General features: G+C 35.5%; 1 protein-coding gene across 5 annotated transcripts in view; it reads right to left on the bottom strand.

Moving 5' to 3' along the window:
- LOC144976935 (sodium/calcium exchanger 1-like) overlaps positions 1-16,929 on the bottom strand; it is a 152,438-nt gene that overhangs the window by 24,126 nt on the left and 111,383 nt on the right. For 3 of the 5 annotated variants that reach the window (XM_078921557.1, XM_078921574.1, XM_078921566.1), the window contains exon 4: positions 31-111. The exons of the other annotated variants lie outside the window; for them this stretch is intronic. In XM_078921557.1, coding sequence (XP_078777683.1) covers positions 31-111 — 81 coding nt within the window. The remainder of the gene's footprint in view (positions 1-30; positions 112-16,929) is intronic. 5 annotated transcript variants of the gene reach the window in all.

Here is a 16,929-nt window from a genome sequence, read left to right as displayed (position 1 = left end):
AAAAGGATGACATCTGCTTGAGTAACTTATCTGGATCGAACGATCCCCTTCTGGATCCCGACCTTGACCCCTCCACAGACCCGTCACGTGATCCAGTACAGGAATCAGAGTCTTTGATTTTAAAAGACATAATTATAGATTGTGATAAAGCTACAAAAGAAGCTGTATAGGTTTTGGTATAGTAAGTGTATATCAAAAGATAACATTAATAATATTTTGTTCACATGAAAACAGATTTCCCAAATTGCCATATCATTGATGCAATATAAAGACTCTCAAATAAACAGAAAATATCAGACTTGTAGACATATAATGTGGCTATATGTTTTTAAAAAAACTGTTCTGCGTACCTAGAAATGATAATATATTTCAAATGGTTTAGAATTTTCGTAAAGTCTTAGGTACCTTGGATTTGCTATTACATTTATTTGAAGATACTTTGCAAAAGACAAATATGCAAATCATGTCTACTATTTGTCCTCAAAAGGATTAGGACATACGAAAATAAAACAAAACAATGTACACATTACATAATGACCTTTATAAAAACTAAACGGTCGTATTTTCGGACAAACAAAGGAGATAATAAAAGGGGGAAACGAGAAGTTACAAATCACTCTAAGTCGAAAAACAGACTATTCTTATATTCACAAGTATACGACAAAGTTGCTTCTGCTAATGGTGTTTTTGTTTCCTGATAAGAGGGACTGAGCTATCTGATCTATTCACCCAGCAGTAAAAGGGTATCATGGTTGGATCTCTCTATGATCTGGCGGAATAAAGGCAATTAATAAAGGGATCAAATTATGTCCTTGATCCAGGACATTGCTTCCGTGAAAGCAGACCTATATCAAAACGTCATTTCGAACACCGCACTCCCTTTTCCCCTCGATTTTTTTTCTGCTGCTCCATACTTGAGTCAAGGGGAGTAACCAGAGCATTTTTAAAGACTAGTAATAATTCACTGGTTGCATCCCTTGATTCTTGGGACACGACCTATAACAAATCCTATACGACCAATTGTTTGCCAGTTAAAATGGAAACGCAAAACAGCCCATGAATTATCACACAGAAGTAAAATATTCCAGGTAAAGAGTGTTTTGGATCGTTTGTTCAACGATGCTCTGTCGACTGTTTACCGTTTGATAATTTCTATTGATTTAAGACTCATAAAATTTGAATATAGTTTTTTTTAAAGCCAACGTAGCTGTCTTCTTTACCAGATGCAACAATAGGTAGAATGATAACTAATCACGTATAACGATAAGGCTAGCAGATTATAACATCATTATAGACAACACACATCGCAATACGTACTTCATGTCTGGCATTGTAGTCCAAAAGGTCGACAGAGATTGTCATAGCCTTATTGACAGAGAAAGATATATATATATATATATATATATATATATATATATATATATATATATATATATATATATATATGAGAGAGAGAGAGAGAGAGAGAGAGAGAGAGAGAGAGAGAGAGAGATCAGTGAAATTTGTACTTCAAGAGCACGTTTAGCATATTATTTTGTCTCAATAAAACGATGACCACTTCGACATTAAAGAGAACCCTTCTGGAAGGACTTAAGATTTTGGTCAGTAGTCTGATGTCACGTCCGCACAGAAACCAGCAGCTTGGTTATAAACAAAGAAAATCGATACTTTTTATTCTTCATGCTGGCTAGAACTTTTTCACATACCATGTGATCAGAATGTATTAAAGTCAAAACATGATCAGATTTATAATGTCTTTCTCCTCTTGATGCATATTTATGCTCGTCGGAGAAGTATTTTATAAGAGCGTCCGCCACATTGTTCCGATAGTTTAGAACCAGTTACAAAGTTACTATGCGTCATTACGAGGGAACTGATGTCACGACTGGTGAAGCCTATAGATAGTATGCGCTTGGCTAAGAAGCTCATAACATTGCCATCCGGAAGTACAACGGACCAACACACAAAACATTGTGTAATCATGAACTTTTATAGTCGGGGTAATACAGGTTAGTGAGAATCGCTCACAAACGCGGATGGCAAAATACAATAACAAAGGCTTGAGTGACGTCATCTTCGAACTATCTATAGACACCTAGATAACCACGCCTCTCAGACAGTAGTTATAATGTATAGTATAGATAGTATGCAGATGACGTCACTCAGGCCTTTGTTATTATTTTTGCCATCCGCGTTTGTGAGTTGTTCTCACTAAACTGTATTAACCAGACTATAAAAGTTCATGGTTACACAGAGTTTGTGTGTTGGTCCGTTATACTTCCGGATGGCAATGTTGTGAACTCCTTGGCCAAGCGCATTCTATCTATACAATGACAGTGATTGGTAAACATAGCAAACAGCACAGGTTTTACTACCGATGGAATGTGTCTAAGTAAAATACCCACTGTTCCACCGCTTGATGAATAAAACCAACACAGAAATCTATGTATAAACTTAAACGTTTATAATATGATCGAGAACATCGTGTGATAAGTAGTCAACCGTTTGGTGATATAAAAACAATAATAGTTATCAGAGAAAGTCACGTGTCAAATATTCCATGTTTTGATTGGTCAGAAATCTACTGGTTATAGATAGTTCGAAGATGACGTCACTCAGGCCTTTTGTTATTGTTTTTGCCATCCGCGTTTGTGAGTTACTCTCACTAAACTGTATCAACCAGACTATAAAAGTTCATGGTTACACAGAGTTTGTGTGTTGGTCCGTTATAGATAGAATGCGCTTGGCCAAGGAGTTCACAACATTGCCATCCGGAAATATAACGGACCAACACACAAACTCTGTGTAACCATGAACTTTTATAGTCTGGTTAATACAGTTTAGTGAGAACAACTCACAAACGCGGATGGCAAAAACAATAACAAAGGCCTGAATGACGTCATCTGCATACTATCTAGAGATATAATATAGTTGACGTCATTCGGGTCTTTGTAATTGTTTTTTGCCATCCGTGTTTATGAGTAATTCTCACTAAACTGTATTAACCAGACTATAAACGTTTAAGGTTACACATAGTTTTGTGTGTACGTTCGTTATATTTCCAGATGGCAATGTTGTGAGTTTCTTAGCCAAGCGCATACTATCTATACTGATTCAAAGAAGTCTCATTTTTCATTGCTCTCGGGAAAGAATTTTAATTCAGGCTAAAGCGTAAAAGTGTTTCATATGGCAGAATTCCCAAATGGCGATAGAATGTGACCTTTGTGAATATATAATTTAAATAGGTTTCTCTTCTTAGGCTATTGAACTAAGGGGATTGGTAAGGGGGGGGGGCGTTATCTGTTTTACTATCCCATAAAGATGGCGGCCGCTTTTATGAGCAGAGGCAGAGCAATCTCGTCTCTCCCTGTCAACACGAAATGTTGAGTATTTAAGTCAGAAGTTTCTCAATTACGTACCGATGATACTCTTGCAGAGCTTTCAAATCCAAGTTATTTTATTTCATGGACAAGAATGATCAAAGTCGTTATCTCGGTGATCATTAGCAATATTAGACTGGCGTAAATCAGAGGTTAAATTCGTGTTAAAAGGTCTTTTACTTGCGTTTTAATGAATATTCGACTCGGCGTACAAAGTGACTGCCGAATGCTTCACTTTTATCGTGTTAAAATACAAGATCAATTTCCATGACGGATCTGTTTATATCCTTGATGTTAATTCTATTATTCGGGCACAGGCTGCCACTGCCAGGGTTCTAAGCATCATTTTAGACGGTAGTCAAAAGATTAATGAGAATTCAATAGCTCAATTTAAAAAGTGTCCGACAAAGTTGTCAGATAAGTTGTTGTTTGTTGTTGTTGTTGTTGTTTTTAAACAAATCTTTTCGCAAACAATGCACGTATGATAAGTCAAGAACTGTCAACTGGTGTAAATAAAAAAGCCGAATTAAATTTGACTGATTTATATATATTGATATAAATTTAGGTACATTTAAAATATTCTTTTCTTTTCCCACCACGCCACCACGATGTAAAGACAGAAAAACATTTGCTATTTTTACAACCAACTGATTAAACATAAACGCGGATAAAATAAACACAGGTTGTAATGTTTATTTCAAAAGAAACAACGTTACAACAATGTCAGGCATCTCCAACTTCAAAGCGTCAAAACTTCATCAAAGCAAACTGTGTTTGACAATACTGTCACATACAACAGACAAACACTGTCCATAGTTTTTAAAAAATATTCAGAAATATCTAATTTCACCAGTCATTTAACAAATTAACTGCCGTACTCTGTAAAAAAAAAACAAAAAACAACAACATGTATTTAAAATTGGACCAGAATAAACTCCTTCTAGAAACATCGATAGACTTAAATGACCCTCATCTAGGTAAAAACTATCAAACCTGGGACTTCCCGAAGTCGCAGGTTAGAGTTTTGCCAAGGTAAGAGTAATTTGAATCGATCGATATTTGAAGGACGAGTTTTCTGGCCAAATCTTTAAATATGGGTTTTTCCGGACTAAGGCAGCTAATTGGCCAACTTGTCAAAAAGTCTCAAAGTCGGATTTTAAACTTGTTGACATGCAAAGGAAGGGGGGGGGGTCGAGGGGGGTCATCATTCTTGATTTAAACTGTCCTACCCAAAATGAAAGAGCATTTTGTCAGTATACAGCAGCATATTCCTTGTAGCAGCTAATTCAGTTTTGTTTTTTGATAAAATATCCCTTCAGTTTGTTGTGCATATCACATGCCTGATCTTTTATAAATATATCGGCAATTTTCATTACTATATATTTCAAAATTTACGATTTTGGGTAGTTTCATTATCTGCATTAATTACATTCTTTGTCAATATGAATTGTTTATTAAATGTTTCAGTTGACAATCTCTCATTCATTACATTTTAATGAAGAAGTTACAAATTTAAGTCTCTTAAAAACCAACGGTTTTATAAATAATTCTGCTCACTCATTAAATGTGAAATCTAAGTTGTTGAGTATCGATATTTATCGGGTTCGAAATGAACAAGATTTATATTAAATTAAAGTTTGAAACATTTAACTATGGAATGCTGATTAGCATCGCTTTTGTAGTGTCTTGGGTAAAAACGGCCCTATATGATTTTGAGTCCGAGTAAAATTATAATAACCGGCATAGAATGGATAGAAAATGAATTGCCAACGGACTGTCCCCCAGTTTTTTTTCTCCATCCCCCTGGACTTTAGGCGATGTGTACAAGATAAACAACCATAAAAATGATTCCCTTATATTCTCTTGCCGAGGTGAATCGTTACTTGGGAGAAACCGTCGCAACGGCACGGACAGTCCTTTTTTTGTCAAGTTGTTGATGTAACGATCGTGTTGGATGGAGAAAAAATCAGCTTTCTGTGTCTCCACTCTTTAAAGTTCCAATAAACGATTCATTTATTGTATATGGTGAGTATGAATATCGACTGATCAGCTATATCATCACCACCACCACCACCACCACCATCATCATCATCATCATCATCATCATCATCATCATCACCATCATCATCATCATCATCATCATCATCATCATCATCATCATCATCATCTTTTCCTTCACCACCACCACCACCACCACCATCATCATCATCATCATCATCATCATCATCATCATCATCATCATCATCATCATCATCATCATCATCATCATCATCACCATCCTCATCATCACCATCACAATCATCGTCGTCGTTGATATCGTTATGCACATTTCAACTACTGTTGCAAAAGCATCAAGTTATTAAATTGCCATTAAAATAATCATGATAGAACTGATTACGCTCTTTACCCAATTCATTATGTAACTACTTAATACGTGACGAAATGTAAAATGTATCCGTATTCCCGGCGCTATCATCATCTAACGTTTGCCATAAAATAAATCATATCACTTTCCCATTAACAATAATATAATGTGCATTAAAGAATCGAGTGTAAAATATTTAATTATATCTAAGACGTGAAACGCCGTAAGTTCTTTGAAGTCCCCAGGTCTCTAGATAAGCTTATCTCTGTGATTAATATCGTTCAATTCTGGCTAATTAGAATCGATTGCTAGAGTCCAAGGGAAAAAAAAAGATATTTCTTTCCTACTTATATTTCAGCATGCACTCGTCTATGTCAGTGTGTTTGTGTGTATAACACATAATAATATGCAGGTGTGTATCTGTGTCTAGGAGTAATTGAGTTGAGCTATTGGCAATTGGGTCTTTCAAGCACGATACTTTCTCCTATTATGGACCTGGCGTGCCAACGTTAATAAAGCCATCATAATTTATAGTATGAGTCATTTCAATCAACAACGCTGAAAACTGATATTTTCCAGGGCTTTTTTTTTTGCCTTGGAAAAGGCAAAGAAGTCAAATAGAAGTGGAAATGCAAATAAAACCATAATTACTCAGCAATGTTGTCAAAATCGTAATAAAACTAAGCAAATAAGAAAGGCGACTCAATCCTGTGTCACTTTCCCATCATCAACCAGTGCTCAGGAAAGACACGTATTTAAACATTTGGCCAGAAAACTCATGCTACAAATATCGTTCGATTTAAAAGGCCCTCATCTTGGCAAAAAACTCGCGAGGTCCCAGGTATGAGAGCTTTAGCCAAGGGTCATCATGACAGTCATTTAAATCGATCGACATGTAAAGGACGAGTTTTCTGGCCTAATTTTTAAAAACGTCTCTTTCTATAGTACGACAGTTAACTGGTTAAGAGAAAATTACTATCTTTTGTTATTCATTTAGAGAGGTAAAGAATTAAAGTTAAAATATCTGTCTTCTTTGCCTTCTAGACCAATATCCGGAGTGTTCTCAAAATTGAGCTTTTATCTGATGGTTTCAAAGGTTCAAGGGATTGACAGAGACTTAAATCGCTATCTACCGGATGATAGTGGGTGGGCTTTGAAAGTGACATTCTCAAAGGATGGGATATGAACAGTTTGGGAGGAAGGCTAAAGGTCCGATTGTCAACATTCTAATTATATGGTATGAGTTAAATTTCACAATCATGTCAAACTGTTAAATCCCCGCTCTGGGAATCTGCTATTATCTATCTGCTGATAGCTACTGAGTTTGACAGGAAATCAATGCTCAAAAGAATAAATAAGGTAAAAAAAATTGAAGCATTTTAACTTTTAAAAATCAAATATTTTCATTACTTATGGTTATATCAATTTAGACATTGTTTCTGATTTAGTTATTTAAAATCTATCGAATTGTACCACAAAGTGTTACTCGGACATAATTTTCAAATTCGTATTGAGATGGACTATAAATTGCCATTCGCCTGCATTCTATTTTTTTCCGATTGCTCAGTACTTTGAAGAAAAAGAAATATCTCTAGTTTGTTTCTTTCCCAACAAAAAAGGGAGTAAATGACGTAATATTTTGCAACACGGATCTGGGTTCGAAATAGAAATCGCGCAACAGGATTTTATTTTAAATAATCGTGCAATCGAATAGTCTATATTGATCACGTTTCGTATATATTATTCGCTTCGTAAATATTTCATATTTAGTATCGATAGGTGAAGATGACACTCAACGTACATAAAAAAATGTCTCAAACCAGATAATTTTTAGTTGTCTGAGTTTGAGATGTTCTGACAGGTTGGAGATAATACTCATTTTTCTATACGATACTCTAATGAAGCAAAAGATTATGGTCAAAATTTAAAAAGAAAAGGTATTTACGATACTGGGAATGTACTAAATATAACTGAGCTGCCAAGAGGAATCTGAACACAAGACAATAATTTGGTTGAAGCACTTTACTGAGGAAAAGTATGAAATAACACGTTTATAATTATCCAACCTGTACCAGACATAAACAACGGTTAAGGAACAGGTTAGGTTTTGGCCTTTCCAATTTTTAACTCAATAATGGAACAGGCAGCCACAGTCTTATTATTTTGGACTTCGTGACGGTGAAGAGGTCGGGGGGGGGGGGGATAGTGAAATTACACAATCAATATATATATATATATAAGATGAAAAGAGTTTATCGTGCTAAAAAGCCGTTATAAGATAAACGAGCCTTCCACATGTTCTAAGCATATACCAGGAAGAATCTCGAGTAAACGAAATCAACAACCAAGGGAGCGAATACCAAAGTGAGCAGAACATTGCGCTCAAGGGCGACGTGATGGTGTTGTAACATTTGTTCTCATGCAGAACCAACTAATAACTAACGAGTAAGTTACATGTGGCCGTGTACATTTGTACATTACAATAGTAATGAGATAGGGATACAACCGACGTCTAAATTACAAGGATAATTCTCTCTGATCCCCTGTACACTGCACAGACTAATGGACTGCTTTCTCACTTGCAATGAGGCTGACTATCTGTCTTCATTTAGCTAGTCCTGGGTAACATCCAAAATCAACATGCTAGGAACTCTACTGCTACAATAATAGTAATATCACCAATTGTCTGATATCTCTCGACTAGCACCGTTTATTTCTCCTGGCCTTTAGTTCACGCACGGCCGGAGACTATTTGATCATATTTCATTATATTATATACCCCCCTCAAGGCAGAAATTCCTGACACTTTTTCTTTATTTCCCGTCCAACTTTTTCATCTCTTCATTTCCTCCATTCCTCCAATCATATATATATATATATATCCCCAATCCATCAATAATGCCTTTAATTTATCCGGTATGATGTAAAACCACAGCGGAAACTTGTCAAGACATAAATCTACTCGTTCGAATAACAAAACACCACCTCATTCTTTTACTCATTTATTTCATTAAAAAGCATCTCCCAACCACAATATCATATAAAAAATCTATCAATTCTTACACCCGCTCAGTACACCCATAGAATCATCCATTCATCCTCTGACTCATCCATCATGCCATCTATCTCACCAATCAAGCCATCAATCCGTCCATCCGAACATACCATTCAATTATCTTTGAAAGCAATTCTTCCCCCATCTTCGTCCACTTAGCGAGATCTTGATATATATCAATCTCTGCTCGTAGAGGTTCTGATGGAACGGATATCACGTCCTACGGTTAAGTAAAAGTAAGGTAACCTTGAAAGGGCCTCGGTGATATGATCATCATAACACTGTAGTAAATATAATTATGTTTAACCTAAACGCATCGGTCAGACATTGCATCGGGGATTAATGTGCACTCTATAAACAAGGCTACTCAAGTGTGAAGTACTGCTGATGAAAAGTTACAGGAATCATGTTTTCAAAATTAAAGGAACGAGTTCTTTTTGTTGTATGTTCGAAAAATATAACTATTCTGTTATATTATGTGACCTGGCAGGCTAATAAATACATCATCTAAAGCCATGTTAAGCATGTCAATAATCAGAAAGCATATGTTTTCTAAATCTGTGAGAATATATATAAACGTGCAATGATATATATATATATATATATATATATATATATATATATATATATATATATATATATATATATATCATTGCACGTTTATTTGAGACTAGCAAAAGTTTTTCAAAGAAAAGAAACCAAACAAGTGGAAACATCTTGGTTATTGATATCATCAATTTACATGGTGTATTTATTCATCTGCTCAGGACTAGAAATGTATTATTCATATTTAATCTGATAGGGGTACCTTTCGTCATGTTGTTGCAACAAGCCGACTTCATCATCGATCACTCACTCTACCAGCACCATTAGCAATAGCATTGTGATATCAATGGGGCTACATTATAAGATTAAATCACCTGCCACACAGTTTTGCCAGAATGCATCGGGCGTGATGAAATCCGTTAGATGCAACGTCTGATGCGAATTAAAAATTCGACATCTTTTACTCCCTTGATTACAAACTAGTATTCTATCATTCATCGAAAAAAGCTCAATAATTGTGTCCGTAATACTCGTGTTTAACGAAATCATGTGTCAAATACACTTTACTTTAGAGAATTCCACAATGGCGCTAATCCTCTAACACGTAGAAAACTAAAATTTATCAAAGCTCACGATTGCATAGGCTATTTTTACTATGATGATAGAAAGAAGATATAATTTGGTCCATAATATATTTAAAACTATAGAAAAGTTGGGTTCTTTCCTTCAACTGACGGGATTGACCTTAAGTTAAGTTAGCCTGGTTTAATAAACATGGATAGTTTATTCTCAAATAATATGTACAATACTAGAACGATGTTTTCTTATATAAGACAAGCGTGATTTCCCCGCAAAGTTAGCGTTTTGGAGACAACTTTACAGATTGAAATGCATTTTCAATTTAAAGTTCTTACCTTTTTTTGTTTCTTTTCTAACTTCGACACACCAATAACAAAATATTATCTTGCCCAAAGAAACGAATGGGCATAACAATAATTATGTTGTTCTCTCCAGTAAACAGTTGAAAGATATCTTTAATCTGAAATGCTTATTGTTGAAATTATCATTTCCAGATGTGAGGTTTGAAACTCTCTTTTGACGTCAATTCTATTTCAAGTTGTTCATCCTGAATTCGTAACACAACTACAAATGATTAAGGTCAAAACTTTTTTTCGGCTAACAAACCTAAATACTAATAAAATTGATACAAATATTAAAATCTAGAAAGACTGGAGTAGAGGTCTACTTGTGTCTTACGTAACTCTTTGTTTCGTGATTCTAATTGCTTTATTTGTTGTCTGATTGCGGATGTGAGCCAGGAATGTTTGTTATAATATATTTCATTATTTATTCATCAGATTCATCTTGCATTTTTCAGGGATGATGAAAATGCCGAAAAGTGAATTTAATGTTAATTCCCTTAAGTAAAGCATATGGATTTAATCGGTTTTATCATTACTTTTTACTATAACTTTAATTGATTCACCCCGATAATATACCTTTTGTTTCGGTGGGTCACATATTCAGTTTAGCTTAATAATCTAGCATCCCGGAGATTTTGTGAAGCCCCGTAGGGGGATACTAAACATCCGCGATAAATATCACTAATGTCAACAAACACTCCGATGGTCAGCTAGACTATCGAGGTGATTACTTACCCCGTCAGAACTCCAGAAGACCATCGAAGTAATGGAAAACTGAAATAAAACATATCTTTGTATTTTATGACCTACATTCTTAGTGGATCCAATGATTGTATTGGCTTTTGTGAGATGCTAAATGTTCACGCTTTTACAGTGCTGAAAAATGTGCTAAGTGACATTTGATGGTTTTCAATATTCATAATTCCAGTTTTTACGCAGTTGAAGCCCTATACAAAGCAGTATTAAGACTGGATAAACAATAGTGCAAATTTTCTTTTTTTTTTTAAACGCATTATCTATTTCCAAAAGCAGTCTTTAATAAAATATTATCCATACAGACCAATGAATTTAACAAATTAATGCGATCTAATATTCATGTTTTGAAAACAAGCGAATGGAATGTTTTACAATTTAGAGCAAGTATATATTTCAATTAAAGCCAGTCATGGATTTTTAACTTTTAAGATGTGTAAAAATAGCTGGTAGTAATTTTGAGTACGAATCAACTTGCAGATATGAAATTGCGCTTGTGATAAATCTTGTAGTTATTAAAACGCTCACACAATCCAAATAATGAAAAGAATAATGAATAATAAAACCGGATAACTTATAGATCTGCAGTGATGATTTTTTTTTCCTGGTTACAGGTAGTGACAAAGCCAATACAAACTGGATAAAGGGCCCGCCATTAAATAACGATTAAAGGTTACAAGCAAAGGTACAAAAATAACGATAGAAAATAGTATTTTCATTTACAATGCGCATTGATCAATATTTAGCCAGACCCCTGGCTTCAATCACATATTAATTTATATTTGGCATATATTTTATCTGATGCCTACCGGGAACTATTTTCTCCCATTTTATGAGAAGCTGTCCGAGTTCGACGACCACATTGTCTAGTTCGCAACTCTAGCACGTCTGTTCATATTTCAATCCATTTTTTCCAGGCTACAGCAGTTAACTGGTCAAAGACCACAATGGAGATTACAGAATGTAACATTACGACAAGGAAGAGAAAGAACTTGCGAAGTTTCATAGACCTAGTTACATCTAGAACGTATTCAAAATCATATTTTGAAATAATTAGGTACTGCGTGTTTTTTTTTCCATTGTATTCATCTATGCCTTCATCCATAAAAGCGCTCACCACATACTTTACTAAGAAATGAAGTGAATAGGAAAGTGCCAGAAGACAATAGAGAATAAAAATTTCGCGGCGGCTATGGGGCCTCGTACCTGCGACCTTACTGGTACGCGGGTTCGAGTCCCCATCGCCGCCGCGAAATTTTTATTCTCTATTGTCTTCTGGCACTTTCCTACTCACTTCAATTCTTGTTGTTATCAACATAAGTGCCTGCTCCACTCACTTTTCTGTATTTCTGTATTAAAAATCACCACACACTACAGACATTACGTTAACCAACCGGTGATATTTGTTCCCAAGTTTTGTTCCTAGAACACCAAATTATGTATGTTTAAGATCAATATAACTAAACATTGAAGCACATGGCGAAAACGTTGGAAAGGCTCTGTACAAATATGGACTTGTATTAATTAAATCAAACAAGCGTGTTAACACAAAGAGGGTCCCTATGGAGTGAATAGTAAAAGGTCATGTTGTCGATTATCATGTTTGTTGCTGCCAACAATTATTATTCATGGGTAGGGAAATGGGCTTTTGGGTCAATAAACATGAACAGGTAATTATAGAAACATATATAAATAAAGTGATTAATTCTGAACAGGATCAAAATTTAGAACAAGAAAAAAACCAATGCTTAAAATTACGATTTAAAGTTAACTTTATAGAAATCAACTTTTCAAATATACAACTCTAAAGATACCGTATTATACTTATTGTAGCAAAGAATTTAAACCAAAGCTACCTTCTTCTTGGCCTGGTTGTTTCAATTTTTTCAGTCTTCTAATCCTAAATGTGTCTATAACAGAAAATACATGTACACACATAATTACAAGGATAAAATGATATGGCCACATATGAAAACATTTTATTTTTAAAAATGGGAAGAGAATGACTTCCACTGAAACCTCGGGGCTTTTGAGAGATTGTCATGTACATTCAAGGGAGACATCAACGATCATGTGTCTTCGATCCCTGTCATCAGAACTTCTATCGTAACTCCAATCTCTCACCAGTGACCCACTTACTCAGGTTTCGAAATTTAGTCATTCTTTGTTCTCCTATAATTCTGATCTCTTCTTCATTTCAATTTATCATTATTGTTTTTATTTCTTAAGTGTATCATTCTTTATTTACGGTACGTGATCCAGAAATCTAATCAGTCACAATGTCATTATCTTGATTTTACACTGCAAGTTGATTCTGTCCTGATCTGAGACATGACCTCTTCATTTTGTACTGGGCAATATAGACAGCATTTTAAAATAAATCACTCAGCTTGACTATTATTTATTTTAAAACACAGCTTAATCCATAACTAGTAAATAACAATTCCCTCTACTCATCCCATAGGGGAAATTTGTCTCTGGAGTCTAAATCAAGGGAAGGCTTGGAATAACCCAGTCGTCAGTCGCAGTACAACGCCGCAAATTGATCTAGAGCGAGGTGACTTGCTCAATACCGCACAGCGCAGCGGCGGGTGATCGAAATCGTTACCTTTCGGGTACGAAGTAAAGACCGTAACACTGAGCCACGCTGCCCCCGTACATTACCATTAAGTTCCATTTTCTTATTTACATTTCCACTGTTGAAAATAAATGATTGTATTGCCTTTCACTTCTTATATAATATAATTATCCTATTTTCCAATCTTAATCAACTCTGGTTAATTAACCCACCAATCGTATAACCTATATATCTAATGTTATCTTCCCATCCATCTATCTATTTGTTCATCAGTCAATCTATCAATTTATCCACAACTTATATGTCTGTAGGTCTATCTATCCATCCATTCATCTATTTATCCAGTCATTTATCTTTTGACTCATCTGTTTATATCTCCCTTATATTTTGCTTGTTTTCATCAGTAAACATGCGTTCTGTGAACTGTTGTCATCATAATTTTCCAACACATTTATGACTTAGAGCTGTTATTTGACTATTGAATTTTAATGTTAGAATAAGGCAAGCCTCCTTAATTATCATCCTCTGAAAATATCCACTGTGCTGCTTAAATGCAGTCATTTCCATTCATAACAAAATAGAGAACAGAGACTGGAATGTTCTTCTTTCATCTGGTTATCCACATGAATAGGTGCCATTTAGTGCAACAGATCTCTCCCCGCCCGACAAAGAATTAGATCTAGATTGCATTATAGTATCATTGAGTATTGTCGCTATTGTCTTGTGGTGTCACAAATTATTGTTTTAAAATAGTTCAACATGCTGAATCAAACTCTACAATGTCGTTTAGAAAAATCCAAATCAAAATGTGTGAAATGCGAAATGTTAAATCTTAATATGAATTTGATTTGCTTTTTAAATGGGTGCCGCACGTCGTTCAAAACTGTATCTAGAATGCAAATTATCAGATAATTACGACTTGCAGATGAAAAAGCCTTTGGTGCCGACACGCTCGAGTGCTTCCTTTTTATTATAATATGATTCGTAAATTATTATAATTATAATTTATTAAAATATACATTATAATAGCGATAGAAAACGCTCCATGTCAACCCAGTGTCAAATAGTTATGTTGTATAAAACCTAAGATCTTATTCTCGAGGACACAAAAGAATACCGAAATACGTACTTACGTGGAAAAGGACAGCTTCTAAATTAAGATATCATTAAATTCACGTGGAAATAGGCACCGTGGACAGTGTGTGTATGTGTGAGGAAAGAGCTAAATACGGCTTTGAAAAAACAGGGCGAAAAAAAACCACGTGTTGATGGAATGACCGCAGGGTCCACGGTGAAGATAATGACAAAAGTATCTTTACAAGCAAGAAGTACGTACGTCCTCGCGTTGATAACCACAATTCGCTGGTTACCCCTTTTAGACAAGATTACATTTTGGTCAAATGTACACTATTTAAGATAAATGTTTCAATTTCAGTTCGATACTGGACGGAATTCAATTGCTGAGAACTTGTCAAAAGCAAACAGGCCGACTTTCTTGTAGGTTCTTCTGAATACTCTTTCTCCACTGACCGATTACCTTCGTCTGATCCGGCGGAGTGCACTTTACGATTGATTTAGTAGCGTCGTATCCAAAGAGTAGCAAGAAATCGATGCAGCTTGTTTAGGCTACAGAAACCGGGATAAAATCCAGATTAGTGGGGCCTGTGGCTTGAAGGACAACGCTTTATGACCGTCACGGGACTCGCGCGTGATATGTAAAAATGGCACAGGGTGCCTTCGTGAGGACATCCTTACCCGCGGTGGATTTTTGGAGGATTATTGATCTACGACGTCAACAGGCACTCAGAGTCATTGGGGATGAAGGAAGTGGGATGATATGGGAAGGACACAAGATGGAGAGATAGATAGAGGGAGAGAGAGAGCGAGAGAGAGATAGATAGATAGATAGATAGATAGATAGATAGATAGATAGATAGATAGATAGATAGATAGATAGATAGATAGATAGATAGATAGATAGATAGATAGATAGATAGATAGATAGATAGATAGATAGATAGATAGACAGACAAAGTCAGAGCTTCATGAAGAGAGTCGAAAGATAAAGAGAGTGTATAGACAGAAAGCGAGCGGAAGGAACAAGAGAGGGGGAGGCCAGAGAGAGAGAGAGAGAGAGAGAGAGAGAGAGAGAGAGAGAGAGAGAGAGAGAGAGAGAGCTTGCGTAACGAAGCGATAACAAAAGCCCTCCAAGAAATGTTGACTAAATAGGGTGACTGACGAGAGGGAGTTGAGTACTACCACTGAGGTTAACGGAGAGCGTGTGACGTAAGTCGGGGGGATTTAGCAATTGACTGATTGATTGATTGGATTATAAACGGGTTTCCAATACTGGTTGGTTGGGTGGGAGGGGTGGGGGGGGGGGCAGGGGGGAAGGAACATTATCATTGCTATAATGGTTCGCCTTATCATTAAACAATGGCAAAATATTGATGAATGTTGACAAAGTAGAGAAAGCAATTTCCTTTGCTTCTCTTCGATAGCCTATTATTCAAAAACTTACCTGTTGTGTTTTTTTTTCTTTCTATAAAGAAGTTTAAGAATTACACTTGATCCTATCATAAGCAGATAATGCATAATCCTCCAACAGCCCATGGATCTTATAGGCCTATTTCTTTATTTTCATTTTTTTTTTTTATTTTCTTTTTTTTTTTTGGTAATCCACATTTTAGAAATTATTATTAAATGATAAGCACCACACTAAGTGGCCTGGAGAACAGCAAAGCCCCGGGCTGGTGCGAGGCATGTTACTCAAAGCCATATACAGAGGTGACGCCGAGGTGAGCGCAAGCTTAGAAGAATAATATCGAAATTGCCGTACTTGGATTTTTTAGTCACCGACATAAAGCTGCACCCACCCTTTGAAAAACGAAAAAAAAACCAAACCAACAGCCCCCCAAAGATTCGTCTTTATCGCCGCGGAGTAGATATCACATATTAAAAATATATTATGTGTGCAGTAATCGTATTGTTCAGATATTCTGTTCTCATAAGGAAAAACACATTGGTTGAACAAAATCCATTATATTAATATTGTTCCCTTTTTTATTCGGCCAAAGTGACTATAATTGTATTACTTTTAACATTGCAAGATAAGTGGTTTTGCCTGAATGGATAGAGGAGTCTCCTAATATTTTTCTATTAATAGGGACACTTTCATTGAAGGCATTGTTTGTACAAATTATTATCAAATCTCACACGATTCAATAACTTCTTAAAGGTTTTGCTATAAAAGTTCTAACACTTGCTACATTCATTTTGACTTTTCTGTCCTTCCATTAGTAATTAAGTTACTGTAATTGACGAATGTC

The sequence above is a fragment of the Berghia stephanieae genome, chromosome 1 (assembly GCF_034508935.2).
Source record: "Berghia stephanieae isolate SIO BIC M18660-M18661 chromosome 1, UCSD_Bste_1.3, whole genome shotgun sequence".
Lineage (NCBI taxonomy): Eukaryota > Metazoa > Mollusca > Gastropoda > Nudibranchia > Aeolidiidae > Berghia > Berghia stephanieae.
Note: the sequence above shows the minus strand (reverse complement) of the source record. Positions and strands in the feature narration are given on the sequence as shown.